The following is a 26,507-nucleotide window of genomic DNA, read 5'->3' as shown; positions in this document are numbered from 1 at the left end:
ATCGGCGTCCCGTGACAAACGGCCATCGCCGCAGTTTGTCAGCCGTTGGTTTATTAATACAAAGTAACAGCCAATGATTATTTTACGCAGCCCGTATTGGATGTACTTTCGTATTTATTTCAATAATCTCTTCTAATGAAGAACACACATTATTCAAGCTTGTTGGATCGTTAAAACAAAGTAACTGCAACTTTGTTTTTTGACGACTTGGATGACCCAAAAAAAACGCATCGCATGAGGACATTGCCGCTAATGACCAATGAAAAGGAATAAATGCGACCCCCCCCCCACCCCCTAGCCCCGAACGAGACTCATCTCAATTCGTCCGTCAACATAAAGTCGTCACGAGAGTCCGAGGGGTCGCGGGCAGCAGGGGAAAGTGTTCCATTAAAAAGGAGCCGCGATGCACGGCCACCTATGCTTTTACGGCCACGGTGAAGGACTCGCTCCCATTGGCCGTGTAAGCGAGAAGGTCGGCCGTATAATATACGAGAGTGGTTGACACTGGAAAGCGAGACGCTGCTCGTTGAAAGCAGACTTTACTGGAGATCTGCGCGGGCCGCGTACCAGTGTTGGGACATGAAATCTTTTAGGTTTAAGAGCAGATAAAAGAATCGAAATATGTCTGGCAAGGGTCTAAATGTCATTTTTGAAGAAGCAGGATTAAAATATGCTATTATTCATAAGTTAACTCATTCAATCCATAAGACATAAATATACCTTTTCAAAAACGTAGTCCCCGCCTCCCAAAGACGGATTTATACGTCGTAGCCTTTTTTTTTTTTTTTGCGTCATAGCTCCGTGTTTGTATAGCATTAGAACAGAATATTCTCTTGGCCTCGCAAAATCAAACACTGGGAATGAGGGGTTTTCTCTAGTGGAAATGGCTGGGAATAAATGAGTTAAGGGCGTAAGAAAAAAATATGGAAAATCGGTTCGGATTTACAAGACGTGAGAGCGTCGAATTGAACCGAATCGTTCCATTTGAAAATATATTTTTGTTTTTGAACGAAATGCTAAATTTTTCAGTACTGATAAATTCATTCAAATGTACGTGAAATGTTTTTTTTTTATCAAACCCTCTCAAATTGCCTTTACCAAATTGAATTGAATCGGAATCCTACTGAGTAAAATCATTTCAATTTAAAATCAAATTGTCAGTAATTATTTTTTTTTTTAAATATTTTATATATAGAAAATAATGACAAAGTACAAAACAATTCTAAATATAAAAATTTAAATAAAATATTTAACTCAGGCAATTCATGATCATAATCAATGCAATTGCAACTGTTACACATTTTCATTTTGTATTAGCGAGAGACCGATACCGATTATTAGTAATCACGGAGGCCGATAAACGATATTTGAAGCCGATATTCATTTGTTGAGAAAAAGGTGCTAAATGTTGTCAAGATTTTGAAAAGCAGCAACTCCAAAACTTGACTTAGTTTAATTGTCTTTAAGCTCGTTTATTTAGTGATTTACAACGTGTTAAAGCTTTTTTAGAGTTTAGAAAATAGAAAATTTAATTTTAAAAGTCTAATAAAAAGTGCACGGAGCTCCCAAGCTCAGCTGAATGTCTTATAGTACGTAAATATAAAGTGAGAAGTACAGTTAGTTAAAAAAAAAAAAAAAATGGCCGATGCCGATAATCGGCAAAATGCCAAATATCGGCCCCGATAATCGGCGCCGCCGATAATCGGTCAATCACTATTTTGAATGTCCTGAACATGTGGCCTTTCATCCATCCTGCATGAAATCCAACTTTTCTCCCTGACAAGCAAAGTAGAAAACTCTGAAACTTGGGCGTCAACGTTCAGATCATTTCAGTCAGAACAGATAAACGAAGATGTTACCACCCGGCGAGGGCGCTTTCTCACACGCTTCTTCGGCGATCCATAACATCCGCTCGCATGTCTCACGTCCTCGGGCGAAAGCTGTTGTGTATCAAATGAATTTGATGAGGTCTCGCTTCACGCTCGGTACAGCTGGCTCATTAAACACTCGAGTAGGCACATTAGCATTTTTTGCTTTTTGGGATAATGACAATCCATAAGGGCTTACATGTGTTTTGTTTGCCCGCCGCCAATCAAGCACATTTGTCTGCATTATGGCTCTTAATACAACTTATTACGCCTTTTATGGTCGCCGTGCTGCAGCAAAACCCGAGTGTGCTCCATGCGATGACGTAAATATATGCCCGCGTCGTCCGACTGAAGGCGTCACATATTTCCAAATATGTCTCTTTGGAGTGGCTGCTTCGTTTGTTGACACAAAGTTGTCGTAATGCACTCCGGGTTTAGTTGGGCCTGGGGGCGGTCAATTCGGCGAACGGATCTTTTAAATGATGAAATGTTTGGATTCAGTTGACTTAAAAGAACGGTCATGTGGCCCATCACCATTCAGGATTGGGTTTTGTTTTTAGAAATTACCGTATTTTCCGGTTTTTTTATGTTGGAAAGAAAATGAGTTGTTTACGGCATGTACAGAACGATTTTGTACTGTGAAGGTCCTTAAAGGTACATAAACAGATTGTTAAAACATTGCTTTTTTAACACGGCAAAATCTTTGCTAATTAAAACACAACAGACCCAAGAGAAAAAAAACCCAACTAGATTTATTTAGCGTATTTCCTGAACAATAGAGCGCCCCTAGTGGTGAAAGAAAAATCCACAGAAAAGCCGCACTGTTCTATCAGCCGCATGGTTCAAAATCTTGTAAAAAAGTAGCGGCTTATATTTGTTTCATTCCTGTGTTTTGTGTTTGTGTGCTATTTATAGAAACATTTTTTTTTTTGGTACGTGTACTTTGGTTCGTATTATTTTCCCTATTTATTAATTTTTTTTCACCTTAGCAGCACAATGCGCGACTGGTTAGCACGACGGTTGCAGAGGTTGTGGGTTCGATTCCGGCTGCGGCCTTCCTGAATGGATGTTCCCCCTGTGCCTGCGTGGGTTTTCTCCGGGTACTCCAGTTTCCTCCCGCGTTCCAAAAACATGCATGGCAGGTTGATTGGACACTCCAAATTGCTCCTAGGAGTGTGACCGCAGATGGTTTTTTCGTCTATACTGACTGACGGCCGTTTAACGGGACCCTCACAAAGCGGTTGAGCTCGATAGGCAACCGGTCACAGCACGACAGATGGACAGCGTCTCTGGATTTGGGTCGAAGTGGACGCTTTTCTTGATTTCTTCTTGAAATGCGCGCATGTGGGAAGGTGAGTTTATCCGTCAATTTGAGCACCTCAACCCCCGGGGGAAGCGTCCAACTATCGGGGGAATCTGCGGCGACAGAATGCGCTTGAAGGTTGCCGTATTGATGTCGGCGTTTTAAAGAAAATCTGTTCCTCTCGCCGCTCCGAGCGCTTTCCATTAACGCCTCAGCTATTTTTGCTCACCGCAGGCATTTGTCCTCATTTATTCTTGTCGAGTGTTTACGTCGCCAGTCAGGCTTGACTGGCCGGATAAGACAAAAACGGAAGATGAAGAAGAACGCAAACACCGCGCGGGAGTTGTCGGTGCCGTCCAAAGACGACTAATGTCTGCGAAACTGGACGCGCGGTGGCCTTGTGGGGTCAAACGTAAATCAAGAAATCTACCAAAAGGCTATATTCTTTATTATTCTTTTTTTTTTCTCTGCATTCTCAAAGTATCTCCTATTTCTGACTATTCACTTTAAAGAAACTCGACTAAAATACAAACCCGGTCGGGGCCTGCAGACTCAGGTCAATTAACGGAGCCCAGAATCCGAAGCAAACATGGTAAAGCGGCATTCATCTGTCATGCTGCACACGGCTGCCAACAGATAAAGTGAAACCTGTTGGATTGTGATTTATTTATTTATTTATTTATTTATTTATTTGATTTGATTTTATTAGATTTTTTTCATTTTTTCATTTTTTTCATTTTTTAAAATTTTTTTAATTTTTTTATTTTTTGCAGCGAACGTATAAGATAAGATAAGATTCCCTTTATTAGTCCCACAATGGGGAAATTCGAGATTCGAACCCAGGCCTCCTGGGGAGACTGGGACCGAAACACGGCGCCTTAGACCACTCGGCCATCCTGGCAGCGTTCGTGTTGGTCAATTCATCAGCAGCGCTGCGATATGTGTTGCAGTCCGTCTGTTGTTGCCTAACGGTGCCATCATTCATCATTTGCCGTCATTTTTGAGGTAAAAAAAAAAAAGGCAATTTCTAAGAGTAGTGCAATATGTAGAGCAAAACAGAAGGTCGTGTCTTCAGACATGGCAGGCTAACAACGCTGGTGAGTATTATTCGTCTGGAGGCGGCAGCCCCAATGACGTTCTCGCTCCCGCGCTCTCTCGGCAGACTGAATCCATTTTTCATTTTTGCCCCGAGGGCAATCGATGACGGGGGTGACGAGACAATAGCGCACCCTGGGCGAGCCACTAAAGCCTCCATGTGAAAGGCCTGCTGGCTCCTTTGCCTTCTGTGTACACTTAGCGGGAAAGCTGTATATCCCGCCACGGTTTTGCCGGGATCCACTCAGCCTCCCGTTGTTTGTGTTGTTTTAAAATCGCAAGCTGCACCGTTTAGTGGCCTCACATCCACAAAAACAATAACCGGCTGGCTTGCAAAAACAAAAAACAGACAGAGAAGACCAGAGCCACTGAGAGCAACCTTTTGGATGAGAAATTTGGTGACTCCATTAATCTTGGGTGTAGTTTTTAACTTTTGCATCACATAAGGTTCACATATCCAATTGGAGACTGAGGGCAACAAGAAAGTAAATTAGTAAAGTGACGGGAAAACGAGTGTTTTTCGTCTTTATTTCTTGGTTTGAAGTCAAATTTTATCTATGAGAAAAATAAGGGCCAGAAAACCTACTGCAGCAACCAATTGGAGACTGTGGAGCCATGGGTCACCCTCAATCATTTCGAGACATGAGACATTTTACCCAATGAGAGACAAAGGGCAACAAGGCAGAGGATGGTTGCTGTAAACTGAAGACAAGGAACTCTTGAAGTTATTTCTATGCATACGACACATTTTATTCTAGGGGAGACTAAGGGCAACAAGAAACCATTGCCGCAAAGCGGAGACGGTGAGGTATCATATCCATCATATACAATACAAGAGAACGAGGGACTCCTTCGATTCGTAATCAGCTTGAGACATTTTATCCAAGAGGAGACTACGGGCAACAAGACAACTTACAGTTGCTGCAAACTGGAGACTGTGGAGTATCAAACTGGTCACAAACAAGACCGGAATCTATTTGTGAGAAACATTATATCCGAGGAGAGACTGAGGCCAACAAGATAATTGACCGCTGCAGCCAAGAGGAGACTGTGGAGGCTCATACTGGTCACATCCATTTCTCCAGACGAGAATTGAAGAGGAGATTCAGGGCCTTAGTAGAAATGTCATCTAAAAATTCCAGTACCGTCTTGAATCCTTGAAATGGACTTTTGTTCTAATTGGTAATGCAAGCATCTGGCCATCAAAACGACTCATGTTCTTGCCTCACTCGGTTGTTATTTTACTTTGCGGCTATTTGCCCAAAATCTCTCCGGGCTGGCACACTCCATTCCAAACATTCGGTCCGCTCCGCGTTGTGAGGGCCGACTCCCCCGGGGCACATTGCGCTTCTAAAGTGTTCAAGAGAGTGCTTTTTATCTGGAGTGCGGATGAAAGAGGACGTCTTTTCCGTCCGGGAACCTTGACCACCCAAGTGTGTGTGTGTGTGTGTGTGCCACTGAGACAAACTTCTTTTTCTTCTTCAGGCTCCATTTGCTCTTGCAAAATGATGTGCGGCTAAGATGAGAGGTTTCAAAGATGCACACACACACCCAAACAACACGGTTACAACTGTGAAAGCTCATTAAAACACGGAGGCCGGAGCCAAATTTCCTCGGGAAACAACATCTCAACGAAAGATTAGCTTTTTTGGGCGTGGGGAAGGCTGTGCGTTTTTTTTTTTTTTTTTTTTCCATGAGGTAGTTGGCATTGAAGTGTTTCTACTGTATAGTTTAGAAGGTAACTTCTTGTATTTTTTTTTCTTTTTCTCTCTCCCTGTAGCGACCTTGTCTGAAAGGCATCTGGCCAACTTGGAGGAAAGTCACAGCTTGATCAAGACTGACTGCGTCCTGGAATGGCGGCGTCGGAGGGAGGGCGGGCGGGCGAGCTCACTCAATTTGGCAGCGCCTCCCCCGACCATTCCGACAGGTTGGAGCCGTGCGGCCTTTTCCGAGAGGTGACAAAGTGCACATTCAAGTAAGAAAAGAGCCTTACTAATAGATATTGAAAGAACGCCTGGTATATGTATTCCTCAACATGACTTATCCAATAGGAGACTAAGGTTCTGCAAGAAAATGTGATGTTCCATACAAGAAATATCACAGTGCTAACAAACAAGAGAGGGGACGAGGGTTTCCTATATTTACTTTAGTCAAATTTGATCTAATAGCAGACTACGGGCTGCAAGCAAGGCCGCGTTGCAGCCACGTGGAGACTAAGCGGCATTTTACTGCTTACAAACAATGGAGAATGAAAATCTCCCTTATCTATTTTTCTGTATGAAACTAGTAACTCCTGTCTTTATATGTCTGTCTCTGACATATTTTATCCAAGAGGAGACTGAGGGCAGCAAGACTTTTGTGGTATAATGTTGACAGTGGCGTTTCATACTTATAACAAACAATGAAGGAGAAGGACTGTCTCCCTTATCGATTCTTAAGCATGACATTAATATTATCAAAGAGGAGACTAAGAACCACTCAGAATAAATCTGCAAAAAAAACAATCTCAGCACGAGACGCGCTTTATCCAATGGGAGACTAAGGGCTCAAGTGGTATTGTTATCCGAACTTTGGGCCCATCGTTATTTCCACTTCAAAACAGAACCCCTACAAACCACTTGCAAAACACGAGACACATTTTATCCAACAGGAGACTGAGTGCCAAATATCTGAGAGTAGTCGCTCCATTTGACGCGGAAATACGCGTTTATTTTTTTCCACTTACCGAGCCAGTGTTCCCCGGTGATTTTCCCGAATCCCTCGCGGTACGACTCCCAGGCCCGGAAGAAGCTGACCGAGCCGTCTTCCCTGCGCTGGATCACCTACACAGGACGGGACAAAGCGGGACGGGGGGAGACGGGGGGGGGGGTTAGCAAACGAGGTGGCGATTCATCCAGCGTTTCATCCTGCCTCTCTGATGACGCCTTCAAAGCGCTCCAGTGTTGGCCCGAGCTCGTCGCGCGCGCAAAATGAAGCCAGCAAATGAACACAAATGAAGAACTGCGTGGCCAAAACGCAATTTATCCCCCCCCCCAAAAAAAAAAAAATTATAATTAAAAGAGAGGACCTAATTAAACGTGGATTGAATTGAAATGAAGTTCAGAGTGGAACCTGCAAAAATTGCTCTCCACGCACAAAGACGGCGCCACTTGGTAAGAGGGCACGTTGACTTCGATTAACCTTTCGCAGATGACACAAAGAGGGATGAGATTGTGACAGAAAAGGAGGCGGCGGCGGGGGGGGCGGCAGTCAAACAGGCCAAAATCAAGTCACCGCTCGCAAACGTCAACGATTGTCTTAATGTCATTTAGTGTGCCTGGTTGATGCTTGGATCCCACTTCTGACACCAATTGTTGAAGAAACGACTTTCTGGATTATTGTGAGACACGCCAAGATTTGTCTTTTGTCCTTTTATGGAGCCGGTTTATCCTTGGATCCCACTTCTGACACCAATTATTGGGGCAATCTATCATCCATTCCGACCATAAACAACGGTAACACATCCAAAAGTAACCTTTTTGACATTTTGAGAATCAATTTGTTCCGCGGATCCCACTTCTGACACCAATTTTTAAGGAAATATTTTGATTGTCACTGAGGCACAGCAAGACGAGTTGTCGTGTTATTTTGAGGAGCCGGTCAGTCCTTGGATCCCACTTCTGTCATCAAGAGTTGCTGATTCATTTTGTGGGGTGAATCAATCGTAGGGTCCCACTTCTAATACCAAGAGTTTTGGCTATACTTTATGTATTTTTATAAGTTTTGGTGGTGCGAGTTGATGTTTGGATCCCATTTCTGACGCCAGCTTGTTCTCTGTTAATGAAACCAATTAGCATTCAAGCTTTATGATTATTTGTAATTGTTGAACGCAGCACAAGGCAGCATATGGCGACAGAGTCTATATGTACGCGTCAACATCTGCGAAGACAAACCAAATGCTCGCAATGTCTTCTCGCTCTCGTCCAAATGACCGATCGCGTTGCCTTTCGTATTCGCCGACATATGGTGGGTTTTTTTTTTCCTTTTCTCCGCCGATCATCGAAACCTCCTTCACTCACAGGTCCTGGACTAAACTGTGATGTTGCGTTATTGCTCTGTAAAAAATTTGTTTTCCTCGGAAATTGAATTCTGTTGACAGTCTGAAGTGATGGGACAATTCTTGACGGGTATTGACCCACTTTTTGTTCGGAAAGGGCTTTGATTGGGGTCTTCTGTGAATTTGGTGGTTGAAGATGGAGGCCGCTACGTTAGCTTCACGCGTTTGTGATATATTAACCCAAAAATAATTGAAAAAAAAAAAGATATGATGCGTGAATAAAAAATATGAACATAAATATATATTAACCCTAAAATAATTGGAAAAAAATATTAACATAAATATATAACACTAAAATAATTGAAAAAATATTAACATAAATATATATTAACCCTAAAATAATTGGAAAAAAATATTAACATAAATATATAACACTAAAATAATTGAAAAAATATTAACATAAATCTATATTAACCCTAAAATAATTGAAAAAAAAAGATGCGTGAATAAAAAAAAAAAAATTATAGCAATGCAATAATACATTTTAATTAACACATTTGACCAAAACTGAGCAACTATACAGTATTGGAATAAATAATACAGAATTCTTGTAAATGCTTGTTGGGTGACACGACAGAGTGCCAAATTTATTTGGGGTAACACTCAATGGCAGTTTTTGGTCGGTTTTGACTTATAATGTTCTAATGATTCTGAAAGCTTTTACGCTGACAGTTTGAATGTTGCAGACCCCCCCAAAAAAAATCCAAATATACAGTAAAGCGGAGCTCAATATCTGAAGAGAAGCCTTCCAATATAGCTGGAAACTTTTGTGAGGTCACCCCAAGCCGTTGCGTGGTCGTCAAAGTCAAGCGCGGAGCTGTTTGGTGCAGCTGCGGGTTAAAGTGTCTTCGACCGGCTTGGTCGCCTCCCTTCAATATCCGCTGTCCTTACGCCACCGCCCGGCTCTTTTCTGCGCTTTAATTACAAGTCGACCTTGAGGGTCGCAATGTTTCCATCTTCGCGACAGGACAATTATTGCTCTCCTTTCCAAGCAAGCATCAGAAACTCGCTGGATTTAATTGAAGCATTGTGTTCCTCATTTTGTGCAGAGGTCATTAGGATTTTGAGCAGGGCCTTTTGCTTTCGGGTTGTTATCCTGTCTTTTTTTTTTTTTTGTGGTCTTTGTTTCTTCTGGCAAAAAAAAAATAAAGCAGTGTCTACTTTCCTTTCGACATTTTGACATCATTAAACGTCTCGCTGACATCTGCATTTTGGCCTGTTTTACTGCCTCTTCACCACCCTCATCCTTTAGATACGACTTCTTTCGAATAGTTTGACATTTTTCTTAGTGTTCGGTCAATATGCTGTCGGGAGGCAGCATGAACAAGCTTTTTGACTCCAGGCAGAACTCCACTCAAATTCCCTGGAAAGGTTTGACATTTTATCAGATCCCGTTCAGAATCAAGAGAGCCCCGTGCCAGGAGCATCAAAGACCACAAAACTTAAGCGATGCCTGCTGAACATTTTTTACCTTATGGAGTGTGGATTTTGGCCTGTTTTCCTACCACTTCCCCCTCCACCCGAGATTTTTTTCCTCCTTCCTTTTATGGTGGGTGCAGATCAGGCAATGTCAATTTTGGTGAACTCTGGCCCTCGAAGCTCTTTGAGACTCTTCCGCTTTATGAACAAACTTGGCATCATTTCAGTGAGCATGTATTTTATGGGCAGTTATGACCGCATATTTATTTACATTTATATTCTATCAGGCTCTTGCATGCATGTCATTTCCTCTCGGCATAAATTTTCACCTCATCTCGAGCGGCACAGCTGAGAAGGTCTCATGTTGACACCTTTTAAACCACAAACGGCAAGTGTGTCACTGAGCTGCAATGTTTGCACTCGACATCAAAACAACCCCCTGCCTCGGCGCCGGCTCCGAAATCCCCGCATCCTCACAGTGAAGCCGGAGGGCAACAGGTGATCAAAGTTGTGTCAAAGTCGAGGTGGGAAAAAAAAAAACCCCCGTCTGATTGGGTTGGCAGGAAGTGAAGCCGGTTGTTGCCGATACTGTCGATACACTGCGAAAGGAAGTGTGGAGTTGGTACAAAACCTCTGGATTGAGAAACGCTCCCATTTAAAGACGATCCACTTTACGTAACCAGGCTGTTAATGCAGCACTTGAAGCTTGGAAATTGCATTTTTATTGCATTGGACTAGTTTGAATGAAAAGGATCAATTGTCTTCACCTCCTGCCGAGTTTGGAAAAAAAGAAATAAAAAATCAAGGATGAATCTGGGACAGTGGCAACCTCTTTTCATATTGCGCTGCGCTCTCCGCATCAAGCCGTCTCCATTCTGCAGTTCAATTTCTTTCTCTTCGTGCAGCTCTTAGGTATTAAATTCTTTATACGCGCTTGTTCTACATGCTGCACAAAGTCGAAACAACCCATTTTCGCCCCTGAATTACCGCCTGTCTTGTCTGCTTTGCGACCTATTCAGACTTCAGAAAGAAAACTGTCAATATAGACACTTTGAGGTCACTGACATATATATATATATATATATATATATATATATATATATATATATATATATATATATTTTTTTTTTTTTTTTTTTTTTTTCTGCTTTGCGAATGAATTTTTTTTAAAATTTAGTTTTATTTTTTCTTATTTTATTTTATTTCTTTTCTTTTTTTTGTCATAAAATAACCTTGGTTGGTCTATTTTGGTTAGCTTCGCAAATGATTTTTTTTTTTTTTTTTAATTTAGTTTTAGTTTTCCTCTCCACTATTATGATACAGCCAGAGTAAAGCCTAAGACGGCGTCAAAGCACTACATGAAAATCCACAACTCGGCTCAACATAGTTCATTGACATCAAAATGCCAGAAGATGGCGCCAAATAATATTATATCAGACAAGGCTTTGCTCTGGGCCAAAACCGAACACTAACTTTATCAAAGGATCAACCATATTCTGAGCAACCCAAAAAAAGTTTGCGGTGGATTCGCCACTTAGGCTTACGCTCGCGCCGAAGGGGCCTCGTTGACACGCACGATTGAACATCTTGACGTCTGGTGTATTAGCCGTTCCAGACAGCGCGCCCTCGTTATCATGCTCCATCCCCCTCTGTCGTCGCTAATTCTATCAAGCCGCACGTCTTTTTGATCTGACGAGCAGAACTACCTCGGCTCGCAAATGCGTAAAGGTAGACGGAGAGCCAAGTCTCCACGTGTGCTAATCCCGTGGTTGGAAAAGGTTTATCCTGCTGGAAAGGTGTCGATCCTCCGTTAAAACCGCATCGATAACGTGAGGGATGCCCGGGAGGAAGTTGGAATTAAAGAATGGGTTTTATCTCCAGGCGGAAGGTACTGACTGTCAAAATGTCAGGCATTTTCCACTTGCTCGTCCCTGTTGGGTTCATTCTTGAGTTTGATGCAAGCTTCTGAATTATAAAGGTGCGTAAAAAGCACCGCACCATGTACAGTTAATCACAAATAGAGAGGAAAAAAAAAAAAGGTTGAGTGTTTGACGCCCACGTGGGAATGTTTATCTTCATTTATTTTTATTTTTTTTTTATTACAAGCCGTTTTAGAGCATTCTCACGGGAGTTTTAAGACTCACTTTTAGCTCTTTCACCTGTCGAACACGGTTGGGTTCACCCTGAAAAAAAAAACGGGGGCAGGAAAAAGATTTTTTGGGAAACATGTCAAGCTAAATATATTTTGCTTTTGTGACATCTCAAACTGTCCCAAAAAAAAAAAATTGTTTGCAGTAAAAAACAAGAATCACATCCTGATCCACACTGACACATTCTAGACTTATTGAGTTGAACGTTAGAGGCTTTTTAAACATTTATATTTATATATATATATATTAATTTATATATATATATATATTTATATATTTATATATTTATTTCGTCCCTCATAATCGAGCCGACATTCGCCCTATGATCTTCGTCTTCAACTCAAAACCTGTGCTGATCTCAAATCCAAAGCTGTTCGTGAGTGCAGTGCTTTCCAAACATGAATCTCGCAGCCAAGCTGGGCTCCAACCTTTTCCGCGTCAACCCGTTGAAAAACACACTTGTCGTACTTCTACCTCAGTGGCAGTAAAAGGCAAGACTGTAAACTTTGTTTCCGTGACTCGCCGGTGCTGCTGTTTTGGTGCGCAGCAAAGTTTCACAAAGCTCGCCAGTTGATTCCGAGTGAACAATAGAATTTGTCAACCGAGAAACCCCCCTCGACAAAAGATTCCAAGCCGTGCGACCAAACGTCAATCCCCGTAGCGACGTGGCGGCCGACGCTTTGCTTTCGTCCCCGCGCTTGGATTTGCATGCGTCGCATTAACCTCCCTGTAATCGCGGCGGTAGATGAAGGCTACTTAACAAGCCGCCTTAAGCACTTCAGCGGGATTTCTGTCAGCGGCGGGGCGTCTGCGGAGCGCGCAGATGGAACGCGACGACAGCCTGAACGGAACGCGGGGCGAGAATCAACATAAGCTCTTTGGGATGATGGGGGGGGAAAAAAAAAAAAGCTGTTTGGGGGAGATTTACAATCTGGCTGGAAAAATAGGAGGTGTGTCACGAGCAAACGCCGTTAGCAGCCCATAAGCGACGATAACCGCGTTGGAAGTCGCAGCGTTTTTAGCATAGCGGCCCTTCTGGACGCAACGCAAAAACACACCAGCGCTCGCTAACGGTTTGATGAGCAATATGATTATTCGACAAATCTGATGATGAAAAGCGAAAATCCATTTTTCCAAAGCAACATATGTCGGTGAATGTTTTCTAATCCTATTAGAGAGACAGATGTGCTCGGAAGACGGCGGCAACAGGCGCGAGCAGACGGAGAAACGCAATCATCCTCCAGCATTTTCTTGCTTTTTAGCTGATAAGATTATTCCTGGTTGTCTTTGAAACCAGAAAACAGCTCAAGATGGGCACAAAGCGGAAAAAAAAAAAAATGAATCATAATAATAATAATAAAAACTCCTTAAATTACGAAGCAGAAACGCACACACAACTTTGTGACGTCCCGCAAGTCTAAATGAGCAAAAAACAAAAACATGGTGGCACACAACACTGTGGAGTGTCAATCGAACGCCAGAACCAACATGGTGACACAACACTCAAAAATACGCACAGGAACCTGATTTACAACCTCGGACGTGAAGGTTGTTGGTGCTGCTGTTTTGGTTAGCATCCAAATAGAACTGGCCTCAGTGTCTCAACATTGCGGAGTTACACGTCAGAGTTGACTGGAATGCGAATTTTGTCTTCAATCCAGCTGGACTTTTGTGCTTCTGTCGCTGCTGCTGTTTTGGTTAGCAACATAGTTGAAATGGTCACGTCCCGATTGTTTTGGATGGATGTTTATTATTTCAATGTGCGTCTTCAGATGCGATGATTAAATAAATAATAATCATCGATGAGACTCTTGTGCTGCTGATTTGGTTAGCACCACAGTTCAAATGAGTTTCGCTGTTCTTGTCTGAAAAGATATAATTACAACCTTTTTTTTTTCCTCCTCTGATGGGTAAAAGCGAGGCCTTTTTACATTTGAGGGAGGTGTTTATTTATAGGAACTCGCTTTGTGCAAATGTCACAACGTATGAAAAGTGGAGAAAAAAGGCGCTTAAAAGGAATATTTATTTATTTATTTTTTTTGCAGGTTTGCTGCCTTACAAAAACGTGAATAGGACACACGTGCATCCAACCAGCGAGCGGGCCCCGCTTTATATTTCACCTTTCCATTTTCTTTCAAACCAGTCGACTAACGCATGAAATATTGAAGCCGATCATTCGTTGAGGAACACTCCGAATCGGGGAGGCTGCGGCCTTCTAAAGCACCAAAACGCGCAGGAATCCGACATCGGAGATGAAACTTTTACATTTCTCTGAATGGTTTATTTGTCGGCGACTTCTGATAAAAGCCCCTCCAGCGTTTGATGACGCTCGTCCCTTCAATAATGCACGACGTGCTTATTTTTACACCGTATACCTTTTAACACAAGTCACAATCGGAGACATTAGCCTCGCATTTAAAAGCTCGCCCACTGGATTGCTTGAGCCAATACATCTTTTAGTATTTGGCCAGTGCATTGCGAGTGTTTTAACTTTTGCTTCTGTAGGTTTGAACGCAAAGGACATGAAGTTCCCGTTCTATGGCTGTCGTCACTTTTTTTCTACTTTCTACTGTTTCAAACGATGCAATAAGTTCCAGTTCCCCTTCCGTGGTCGTTTAGAATATGAATTTTTTTTTTGCAATTTTTAATACAAAAAGGTGTACTTCCTGTTCTATGGTTGTCATCACCTTTCCTCTTTTGCATTTTCCAAAATTTCTTGATCTATTTTTGCCGTCACGTTTTCCTTTTACGAACTTTCCATTTCCTGTTCTGCGGATGTTTTACGACATCCCATAATTTCTATGGTTGTCATTACATTTTTTTAAAAAGTTTAATTTCCTGTTCTATGGTTGGCATCACATTTTCCACTTTGTGAATTTCTGTCACAAAAAGTTCAAATTCTTGTGTAACCCCAATTTCTTTATTCATTTTTTTTAGCAAAATCTGTATTTCTTCTTCTATGGTTATCATTACAACGTTGTTTACACATTTCTACGCCACAAAAGGTCCCATACCCAGTTCTATGGTTGTCATCACGTTTTCTTTTTACTTTGTGAGTTTTTCCTGCAAAAAGTTTCATTTCCTGTTCTATGGCCGTCGGTGTACTTTTTGAAATTCTATTGCAAAAGTTCCATTTCCTGTTCTGTGACTGTCATCCCATTTTTCTTATTTGTGCTTTTCTATGTGGCAATAAGTTCCACTTTCTCTTCCAAGGTTTTTTTTTTTTTTAAATTTCTGATTTCGTTCATTGCGCTCTGCGACGTTGCAGTAACTTTCATTCCCTGTTCTATGGTTATCATCACATTTTCTCTTCTCTCTCCCTTTTATCGGAGTCAGAACCCTCGAGTCCCCCATTCTTCTTCTCCTTCTTCCTTTTCTTCCCGCCCCCCTCCAGCTAACCCGTACATCCCTCAAGACGACGACATGTCACGGCGGTATGCTAATGCAGCTGCGGCATATGGCTCATTCCTTATTTAAGCTCAGCCGAAAGGGACCGACCCACCATCAGACTGCTAAGCTACCGACTCAACCCGTCCTCGGCTTGGCGCCCGGTTTGGATGACGCCGTGTTGATCTGCTAATGAGGCTGAAGTGTGATGGCAATCAGCTCAGCACACCGGGTGGGATCAGCAGCCGCGATCGCAAATTCAAATCTGTATTAAGAGAAGGTTATACCTGCAAAAGGTGTCGCAAAGCCCTCACCTTTTCTTTTTTTTTTTTTTTTTTTTTTAAGGGAAGAAGCGCAAAGTGACTGACGGGCCGGCGATGCTGCTCCGTCCCGTCATGCCGCGCTGAGCAATTCGTCACTCTGACAGTATCGCTTTATTTGATGATCGGGAGGTCGCGACCTTGCCCGTCTGGCAAATTCGCTGTCACGCCGACGCACTCGAAGTGACGCCTGCTCAGCGGGTGTCCCGTCACCGCAGGCAGGCGGGGGGGAAAAAAAAAGCAAACAAACAAAAATGTTTTGAATCATCACTTTCAGACGGCAAACTGGGAAGTTTGTGATACAGACGCTATCATGCTTATAAAAACAAACGCTGTGGGTATCTTGAATCGCTCAAAAGTCATTATTTTGCCATTTATTTTGTCATGCATGTGCTGTTTCTTCGATAATAAAATAAAACATATTTAAGAGTAAAAGCACACAAACACAATTGTATTTGGACACTTTCTCACACCAAAAATAAATAAATAAATAAAAACCCAACAAATGTATTTTTATTTCTGGGTATTCACTATTTGTGGTCCCCATTCCCCCCCAAAAAATATCAGTATTGTACGTATACGTGCAGCGTATAAATTTGGGGGAATTTCTGATCATTTACGGCAAAGTTACAATTTGACCAAACTTCACCACCATGAATCTGTCCAAAACGGATCAATAAGGCAATTTCCATTTAAAACACAAATTTGGTGCCAGAAATTCCAAACCCCTCAAAAAAAAACAAAAAAAAACAAAAGAATCACTTGCTTCTTCCGAGGTCTTGAAAATATCCTTCAAATGGCGGAATGACAAAAGCGGATATTAGGTTTATTAAAATGTAAATGCACCGCATTCCTTTATTCCCTTTAAGCGCACGGGCCATTTTCACGCACTAGTTGGCAGACATGAAAGGAACCAATTATTTCCAGAAAGTTCATAGCTAGTAAAAAAAAAAAAAAAAAAAAAAAAAATTAGACACACTTCTTGATTTGTGTTTTGGACAGACTCCAAAAATCGGAACGAAAAGAAAACACTTAAAGATGTCACGAGGCGTCAACTCTCCGTTAGAAAGTACTTGCATTACGCCCCGAAACCCCGAGGACATCTTGACTTCAGAACAAACACGACTAAACGTCTCGGAGGAGTGCGCCTCACTATACGTGTCATTGCCACTGTGCGTGTGCGTGTGTGTTAGTGAAATACATTCTCAACAAATTTCCAAATATAACTTGAAAAACCTCTGAGCGGCGGCAATGACAACAACGAGGGAGGCGTTCACTGCAGCAAGGCCGCACATTTGCAAAACGCAAAATTAGCGCTCTACGTAACCCGAATGGAAATCTCATTTACGTGACACAAAAGAAAAAAATAAATAAATCTATGGCAAAAGAGAATCGGGAACAGCATAAAAAATAACAAGCGGCAAAATGGTTCATCTTCCTTGTCTAGTCATTAGCAAAAAAAAAAAAAATAATAATTAAATTAAATCTATAAATATTGCGTTAGAAAAACACCTCCACTGGACTGAAAATGTGATGTATTAAATTTACTCCATTTTATTTTGTCAAGTGTTTGCAAAAAAATAAAATCTGGATCTAAATTTATATTTTTAGTAGATGGATGGTGAACTAAAAATAAATTGTAGCTGGCTCCCGAAGATTTCACTTTGCGCAACCGGTTGACGAAACAAAATGTAATAAGTCCCTCCAAAAACTTTTTTTTTCAGTGTATAATGAGCGAACTCCTTTTTTATTAGCGTAATGAGGAGGACTTCCTGGGCTTCTTTTGCGTTGTACGTACTTTCCTATGGGGAAATATCGAAATCTGTCTTTAGTTAGTTTTGTTTACTTGGCAGCAAAAACGATTTAATTCGATTCCAACTCCATTTTGTTCTGGCTCCAGCCTTTTGATTTTTCTCCACTCCATTTTGGTTAAAATGACCAATTAGTATTCTGCCTCTCTCATGTTAAAAAAATAAATAAATAAAAAAATTCAGCGCCTCACCGTCCAGCCGCCTCCGTCCGTGGTCATGTCACAGTAGACCTGAAAGCCGGTGGGGTGGTGGACGGGGAACACGGAGTAGATGCCGTCCTCTCGCTGGCCACTGGCGTACAGGTCGCCGCAATCGCGAGGACGTGAGCCTGAGTTAAAAAAAAAAGGAGAGGCAACACAAATCAAAACAAAACATCAAAACCGGTAACATTTCGTTTTTGGCAATAATCCCAAAGTCATGTTTGTCACATTCCATGAAGCTGTTTGAGCATTTAATTCATATTCTTTGGCCTCAAAATGATACTAATAGGACACTGTTCCTCTAGTGTGCTGAAAATGTCTCTCGTGAGGACTGTACTAGACATGGATCTTAACTCATTCACTGCCAGCCGAGTAAAAAAAAATTTTATCTTTGACGTCTTTAGCCGTCAATGGCACTAAATGAGTTAAGATGGATATCAAGGATTTGTAATAAACGCTCAAAGGGCTTTCCATCGTCGCGAGCCAGCGTTAGCGCAGTCAACAAACTTTTTGTTTTGCCATCCGTTTCCTTTGATTTATTCCTTTGGCTTCTTCCTCCCGCGAGACGAGAAAAGACGCTGACGCGGCACAAAGTTGTTCACGCTGGGTGAGTAAGGTCACGTTTGATTTATGTCCGCTTGTCTTTGTTCTCGCTGAGCTGAGTTCATGTAAACACACTTCTCCGACTACCGACACAATCGCCTGCGTCGCCGGCCGCGTTTGGAATGAAAAACAAAAAGGGATTAATGCTACGCAGATGGATGGAGGATGCATGGGTTACTGGCGCTCTCCGTTAACCGTTACGGAAATGCAAAAATGCTGAGTTGAAAGGGTGGAAATTGAGATGAATGGATAAATATATGGATTATGTATCCTGAAATTCACTCGGTCATCCGTTATTTTTCCACTGCGCCATCCATTCATCCAACATTTAGTAAGTCATCATTAATTTATTGAAAATAAATCATTCATCAGCCATCCGTTCATCCATCCATGTAATTGGCCATATATTAATTCACCCATTCATCTACCCTTCAACTATATGTCCATCATCCAACGGGAATTCTTTATGTCCATTATAGGAGCATCCGTTCCTCCATACGTCGACCAATCATCCATCCATAGTCATCCATCCAGCTATAATTCCCCAGATAGTCATCCACCCATCCAACAGCCATCATGTGTTCATCCATCCAATTGTCTATCCTTCTAGTCAGCCATCATCCGCTACTTCAAACGCATTCAATCGTCTGACCATCCATTCACCCATCCAAGTATGCATTCATGACCTCATCCACCCATCTAGTGAACCAAGCCTTCATCCATTCATTCAAGATGACTTCACCATCCAACCGGCATTCAAAAAGTCACTTCATCCAACCATCCATTCATCCATCCATCTAACCTTTGTCCATTCCCAGATTCATCCATGTAGGGTAGCCATAGGCAACCAATCAGCCACCAAATTATCAACCTACCATTCATCCATCCATCTGGCCATCATATATCAATGTAAAATGGATTTAATGCTCATTCATGTCTCCATCTAACTAGCCATAAAATAATTCATCCATCTTTCAGAATCTCGCCAACCCACCATTCATTCATTTCATTTTAAAAAAATCTTTTTTCTGCAATTCATCCATTCATCCAAACTGTCAATGCACAGCTTTCCTGAAAGGTTTTGCCGCATCTTGGCAAAAGCCTCTAACATGCTCCGACGTTCTAAATCAGAGCGCCCAAATGCGAGCCAAGCATGTTTCTTCTGGCCATTAGCGGGAAAACAAAGCCGTCCATCTGGCGGATTTTTAGTAACCGGTCTTGTCCTCTGTGACATTTTTTAATGTGTTGAAAAAAAAAATAACAGTATTCTGCCCATGTGACACCGTTGCTGGAATCGCCTTATTAGTTTTCGTAAACAACACATGGAAAACGAATCCACTCTGGGGAGGTAAACGTAGCGTATCATATTTAATTAATGCTTTGACTCATACATTTTTGCTGTTAACGTGATCAAATTTGTCTGAAGTGATTTATGAATATTTTGTCTGCTACCCAGATGGAGTCCATGTTAAAAAAACATTTGCTGGCGTTAAGCGTAGTTTTGGTAGCCATTACAAGTGATGCAATTGGTAAAAAGACAAGAAAGGCCAGACCTTTGCCGAGGCCAAATGGATATTTAAGTGGGAATGAAAGACATAATTTGTCAGTGTTTGCGTATGAGCAGCTTTTAGCCAAAACTACTCAACTCCAGCTGCTCTTCCAAAACCCGAGCATACGTAAGCCTGGTTTCAAATAAATGCATCAAAATGACTACACTGGCACTTCATTTGGTGGTACCATCACGAAAAATGCTCCGTTGCCCCCCAGCAAGATAAAAACATGCTTACAAGCTGATGCCACGTTAATAACAAGTTAATAACATGTTAATAACTCAATGAAAAAAAAGCTATATGATCTCGTACATTTACATTGTGACCTTGTCTGTGAAATGTGGGTTTCTTATTAAAAATTCAAACTAAATTAATCAAAAAAAGTTAATCAAAAAAATAACTGTTTGTTCCATTCAATAAACTGATAAATCTTGTTCGTGGAAGGTATCAGTGTATTTTCAATTCTGATAAATATTACATTTAAAGCCCTGCATAGTTTGCGCTGACCGACATTATTAAACATGCATGACATGTTCCTCAGATGAGGGTGGGAGAACTTGGGGCTGCTGCGGTGCTTGAAAGATGACCTATGAGCCCTGACAGACAGCTGAGCCAACAGGACACCTGCTGCCGGCAGGCTTTTTGTCGAAAATAATGAGAACGTGGCGGGTTTATGAGACGCTCCCTGACAGGACCCGGCGCCAGCGGTCACGGCGGCGCTGACGATGCGCTCGTCAGCGTCAGCTACAACGGCGGACGTCAGGCTGACGACACATGGAACACTTTCCTGTAATGGAGAATTGTGCAGGAGATGGGGGGGGGGGGGGGACTGGGTGGTTTGGCAGGCTTTGGGCAGCTGTCTCCAACGAAGTTTTAACACGCCACATGAAAACAGAAGTTCAGGAATTTCATATAAATCTTTCATTTTGCCCAATAGTCGAACAAAGCAAGATGTAACAAATGCTTCCTTGTAACGATCACGTGAATACATTTTTATTAATACCACATTAATAACATGTTCTTATAAAATGCTGTTTGGCTTCCATTGTGGTGGCCTGTGTACTAATTTGCCACCATCCTAAATAATTCTAACATGTTAATAACACAATGCTAACACATTAATAACATTAATACCAAATTTGTTGCTAGTTTATATGCATGTTACCAAATGCAGGTCATCCCTGTTAATGTCATTCTTTTTTTTTCCCCTTCTGACCTACATCAATGTTAGAAATGAGATGGTAATAACATGATAATAACACGTAAATAACATATTTATCTCTGTGCTGTCTCAATTCTAACGCACGCAAAACAAACAAACTGGTGGCCTTACCGTTGGAACAGCCTTTGAAGCGAGCGCCCCTCGCCGGCGCCCTCTGCAGGTCGGCCTTGGTGCGCGCCCTCAGGCCCACGTTCTCCTTCTGCATGGCGTTGAGCGCGTCGCTCACCGAGTTGACCACCTTCACCATGTTCACCTGGCTGTCTGACAGCAGCTGCGGGGGGGGGGGGGGGGGGCAAATATACAGTTATGAACATGATTACAACACATAACTTGCCAGTTAATAAGATGTTTATAACATGTAAAGGCAACATCAAATACAAATATTAAAAATGCAAATTCACTCATTTTCAGCTATTGACGGATATAGAAGTGCATTAATTTTGTCTGGGCTGGCAGTGAATGAGTTAATAACGAAAAACTTTTCCCCCAGAAATACTAGTTAATGTGTTAATAACATGTTAATTACCTTATTTAAATTCCCAATTGAGTGTTGCCTTAATTGGTTGTTTCGTGTGTCTTACCTCTAATAACATGAGTACGACATTAAGAACAGGTCAATAACATGTTACAAAATTTTGTTTGCCCCCATTTTATGTTTACGATGCGGCCTATCTTAATATCATGCTAATTGCATGCTAATAAGATGCTAACAAAGCCATTTGACATTACCCGCAATGACGCTGGTGGAGCCTCACCTGTTTGTTCAATGACTGAAATTGAATCATTAAATTTTCACCAGAGATTTACAACTAATTAGTCCCAATGTCCTTGAATGCACCGCTAAGGACGGATCAAGTGCCTTTGAGAAGGCTGGAAAATGGAATTAATTAGGCAAACAAATAATTGAAAATATCCCTATCCGTGGCTTGTGAAATTCGAGCTCTTGTTTGAAACCCGAAACGTGTCTTGAATTCCAAATTTCAAAACCCAAACATGAAACCCTTAACACTAATCCGGGTTCGAAAACCAAGTTCGTAATCCACAGCCGCACGAGGATGGCGGACGTGCTGCGGCTTATCCCAGCCATCTTCGGGCAAAATGAAATATTATATAATATAATAAATAATCCAAATCAATAAAATATATTTAAAGACTGCCTAGAATCAAAACGCATGCGCAACGCAATCGTGACAAATAGCCTTGCATCATCCAAAGACATAAAAAGAACATCACGGCAGCACAAAGGCCCTGTGGGAAGCCCGCTGATGAATGTGCCTTCCCGTCCGCGGCGAACAACCACAACCCACCCCCTTCCCCAGTTGACGAAGGGGGGTCGTTTGGACGCGGCGCCCCAGTTGGCTCTCAGCCTCGCACCACCAGGTGTTTGGCATCCCCTCATACCGTTTGCGTTTTTTTGCCACAAATTCACGTGTAGAAAGGCGCACGGGAGGGAGTGGGGGTGGGGGGGTACGAAAATACTGACAGGCACATCTTCTTTATCCTCTGCCATAAAAGGTTCATATTTCGTTTATTTGCAACAAATGTGGTCCGAGCTCCTCCGTATTGGGAAAGGATGTCGACGATAGCATTTTCAGGGCTGCCTCCCTTTACTTACTGTGACTGGGCACGTCCGCGGCGAGGCAAAGCGTTCTTGGGGCCTCGTCATGAAGTGCGGCGCGGCGGCTCATCAATTAGGACGCTGATGTAATTAGCTCTCGTTAGACACCCTTCACACTGGCTGCCGGGGTAAGTCAGCAGATTCAGTCATTATCAAGCCATTAAACGCTCATTATCAGCACTAAATGGCAGCGTATGTTTGGGGTACCGGGGTCCGTACTGTGAGAGTTGGGAGGAAAACAAAGTAAGACTTGTTCCAAGTGGCGACTTCGTAGTGCTTAATCCAAAATTTGGTCGAACTAAATTCTCACAACCGATTCATCAGCTGATTACTTTTAGACTATATATTAATTTTTTGGGGATCATTAACACAAAGAATGTCAGTGGGAACATGTGACTGTTTTACAATACATACTTTGTACTTGAGTATTTAACTTTTCATCAGAGAGAAAAAAAAACAAAAAACAAAAATTGTTAATTGTTTGGAGATTTTTGCAGATAGAAAAAAATGTAAGTTCCTGTAAAAGATTAAAAAAAAATTCTTGTGTGTCTTGGTCTTAAATTGTGATTTGCAAAAAAAAAAAAAACTATAAAAATTTAATCTTTCAAAGAAACTAACTAAAAATAATCATCCAATTTTAAAAGGTCCAATATTTGTCCGATTAATCGGTTGGGCCCAAAAGATATCGTCATGATTTCATGAATGAAATCAACAGACAGTGCTCCTTCTGGCATGCGTGCCTTTCCTCGTTAGAACCCTAATTAAAAAGCCAAACCGAGTTATTTTTAAACAACTATAAGCGGTTAAATTTTTTTCTTTCACTTCATTGATGTTCGCTTGGAATCTTAATTTTTGCTCCATCATACTTGTAAGTTGTGTTGAACTATGAATGATCATCAATCATATCGACTTCAAAATTTGCTCAGAGCCCTACGGCGGCTTTGTCATGTAAGTACAGAGAAGTACTTCATGTTCCAAGTAGTGAGTGCGTACTCCAAATACTTTTTGTCCTAAATCTTCTTGGCTGCCCATTTGCTCAATTGAGCAGAGGTTTAATCCCCGACGTGACTTTGATGGTTATCCGCCAATGATCCAATTATCATTATCCGCGGTTATTTGCCGGAGCTTTCAAAGTTAATTGCGCCGCAGTGACGAGCTTTTCTTTCTCATTACGTCGCCTCAAAGGACCTCGTGTCAGGACCGATAAACATCTCCGGCCGAGTGTCGCGTGAGTCGGGACTCGCTTCGGCGACGTTGATATTCGACGGACGTCCCGCCGAGTTTAGATGCTGCCGTTTTGTGTCAAAGAGGACTTTGGCGTTGTTTGCCGAGCGTCTGACGGAACCCAGACGTTCGGATCTCGGGAACCTCGAGCAAATGTTTGCCCTCCACTCCACAGTGAGACTCACAAAAGAACACCAAGGACAGGACGTTGGAATATATGAACGCCTTAATCTCTGCTTGAAACCTTAACTCATTCACTACCAGCCGAGTAAAAAAACCAAAATATTGGACGTCTCTAGCCGTCAATGGCAGTAATAAATGAGTTCATTTGAAACCGAGCTTTAAAACCTATTTTGAAACTACACCTCTAATATGAATACAATCTATTCTCCGTGTGTTTTGTTTGAGTGCAATCCGTTGCTGCGGGAGAAAGTGAAAATCTCGGCAGTCCGCGGAGGGCTCTTTACAACACACAAGCGAATCATCGCGGAGGCCTGGCGCGGTGGATGCCGTGCGTCACTGTCCGCATCGCAATTCCGGCCACAGGTGGCCCATTGATCACACCCGGCCGGGGCGGGAGCGCACGCCACATGCCTGGCTGTTCCCGAAGACGCCATCAATCGTCTGGGAGAGTCCGGCCGGCCACTGCGCCGCCTCTCGCCCACTTTTGGCATTCAGACTTTTTGCTTGGGCGATGAGCTTAATTCCCGTTAGATGTGGTTGACGCGTAGACAATGCAAAACTCAATGCAATGCAAAATGCAAACTCCACACAGGAAGGCCGAAGCCGCCGGGATCAAACCCACGACCTCCGCACTGTGAAGAGAACCACAAACCCTGGATGGAGTTCTTTCGTCTTTCGTCCTACCTGTATGAGGCGCGCTTGCTCTGACTGAAGCGTGTTGAGGTCTTGGCCCAGACTCCCCTGTCCCCGGCGCAGGGACTCGTAGTCCATCTTGAGTTGCCCGGCGTGGGCGGACAGCTTGGCCACCTCCTCGGCCAGGCTGACGAGCAGCGCGCGGTCCTGGCCCTTGACCGACTTGAGGTCCGAGTCGTGGTCGGTAAGCGAGTGCAGCAGCGATGTCTGCACGCCCTCCAGGCGCAAAAAGTTGCTGCTGTAATCGGGGCAGTTGGGGTCGATGAAGATGCTGACGCGAGAGCCATCGCCGCGCTCCACCGTCACAAGGGCGTTGGCCTCGTCCTGGTTGGTGGAGATGTGCGGCACGCCGTCCGACATGGGCGGCGCCTGGTTGTGGTTCATGAAGAGGATGGTACCCGTCACCGTGACGGCCAACAGGACGGCCACGAAGAGCAGGATGGTGCACAGGAGGTAGCTGCAGCTCATCCTCTGTCCGAAGGGAACACAAACACAAAACATGTTACGGACCCGAGAAAAAAAATACAAATCGTAAACCGTCATTTTATTGTAACCCCTCACTCGTAAAACCACTGATTTAAAAGTAACCCAAATTGGGTCAAATTTAGTGGTCAAGGCCTCCAAGACCTTCTCTGCTGGCCTAACATGATCAAGAAATTGTGATCATATTCTTCACATTGATCTCCTAGAGTTGAATTTTTAGGTTAGAGTTTTTATCCAATCAGAATTAAGCTAGCTGGTGTTGCCAGGCAGATTTCATAGTACCAGTAGCACGCACTAATCGTCCGAGGCCTTTAAACACTCTGTGAAGTGTGAGCGAGGGATCTTTTTCAGTTGATAGACCGTTGCGGTAGCCAATCAGATCACGACTTGGTTACAGTGTGGCTTCTCGCTGGCTTTACGTTGAAGGTGATGATTGCATGCATGTTCTGAATTCTTTTTACTACATTGCTGTCCATAAGTCCTGCATGAAGCACACTAGCACCCCATGTTGACTTAAAAAACAAAAAAACGACCCCATCATGAAACAGTGATTGCAACTGATGACTTCATCCAACATTTCATATTCAAGGCGCAGGGCAGCCTCCTAACGGGAAAAAGCAGACGTCTTTTGTAAGCATGGCGGCCATTAACGGGACCGTAAAACGCAAGTGTGTTTGGCCTTTTATGACTCGGCTCCATTTTCCATCAGACGGGCGCGAGTCGGACGCGAGGAGGCATTCCGGCCCCGCTCGCCGTGATCACAAGCTCGGCCGCGATGGATCGGCGCCTGATTTCTTATTATTGCTCGGTCTTCACCGCAGGATGAATGAGGAGTAGAACGGGCTGTGTTTGTTTTATGCTTTGTATGTGCAAACGCGTGTGCAAGAGACGGCGGGCTTATTAATATGCAAATGAGCCGCCCCGGCGCAGGGCGGCGCGCTAGTAGACAGCTAACGGTAAATGCTTTATGACGGGAGAGCTTTATGGTTTCTTTAATGGGGAGAAAATCAACGGGCTCGTGTGGGGAAACTCAAATGAGCCACACAAATTATACTTAGGAAAAAAAATGATGCAAGGTCACATCCTTACACGCCATAACTAATAATTCCGCACACTCATTGGCCGACACCCACGGCACTCACCGGGTCAGGTCCGATCTTTTAAATCCACGTGCTTTCAAAGTCATAAATTACGATATGGAACGGGAAGATGAGACCTCAAATGGATAAGAGTCACACGAGCGCCTCACATTTTGTAAAGCAAAATCATTTCGGATCCAATT

The 26,507-nt window shown here is 42.7% G+C and overlaps 1 protein-coding gene and 1 long non-coding RNA gene across 4 annotated transcripts in view; one reads left to right on the top strand and one right to left on the bottom strand.

Moving 5' to 3' along the window:
• The window catches only part of LOC148319049 (uncharacterized), a 152,615-nt gene that overhangs the window by 95,166 nt on the left and 30,942 nt on the right, over positions 1-26,507 (top strand). For both annotated transcript variants that reach the window (XR_015839743.1, XR_015839742.1), the window contains exon 3: positions 6,047-6,241. This is a non-coding gene — a long non-coding RNA (uncharacterized LOC148319049). The remainder of the gene's footprint in view (positions 1-6,046; positions 6,242-26,507) is intronic.
• Positions 1-26,507, bottom strand: part of fibcd1b (fibrinogen C domain containing 1b) — a 70,475-nt gene that overhangs the window by 17,207 nt on the left and 26,761 nt on the right. For both annotated transcript variants that reach the window (XM_088281310.1, XM_088281311.1), the window contains 4 exons: positions 24,734-25,213; positions 21,136-21,295; positions 17,641-17,777; positions 6,992-7,088 (listed from right to left, as the gene is read on the bottom strand). In XM_088281310.1, coding sequence (XP_088137436.1) covers positions 6,992-7,088; positions 17,641-17,777; positions 21,136-21,295; positions 24,734-25,213 — 874 coding nt within the window. The remainder of the gene's footprint in view (positions 1-6,991; positions 7,089-17,640; positions 17,778-21,135; positions 21,296-24,733; positions 25,214-26,507) is intronic.

The sequence above is a fragment of the Idiotropiscis lumnitzeri genome, chromosome 18 (assembly GCF_059441095.1).
Source record: "Idiotropiscis lumnitzeri isolate Australia: NSW breed Sydney's pygmy pipehorse chromosome 18, RoL_Ilum_1.0, whole genome shotgun sequence".
In the NCBI taxonomy this organism is placed as follows: domain Eukaryota; kingdom Metazoa; phylum Chordata; class Actinopteri; order Syngnathiformes; family Syngnathidae; genus Idiotropiscis; species Idiotropiscis lumnitzeri.
This window is presented reverse-complemented; position numbering and strand designations above follow the sequence as displayed.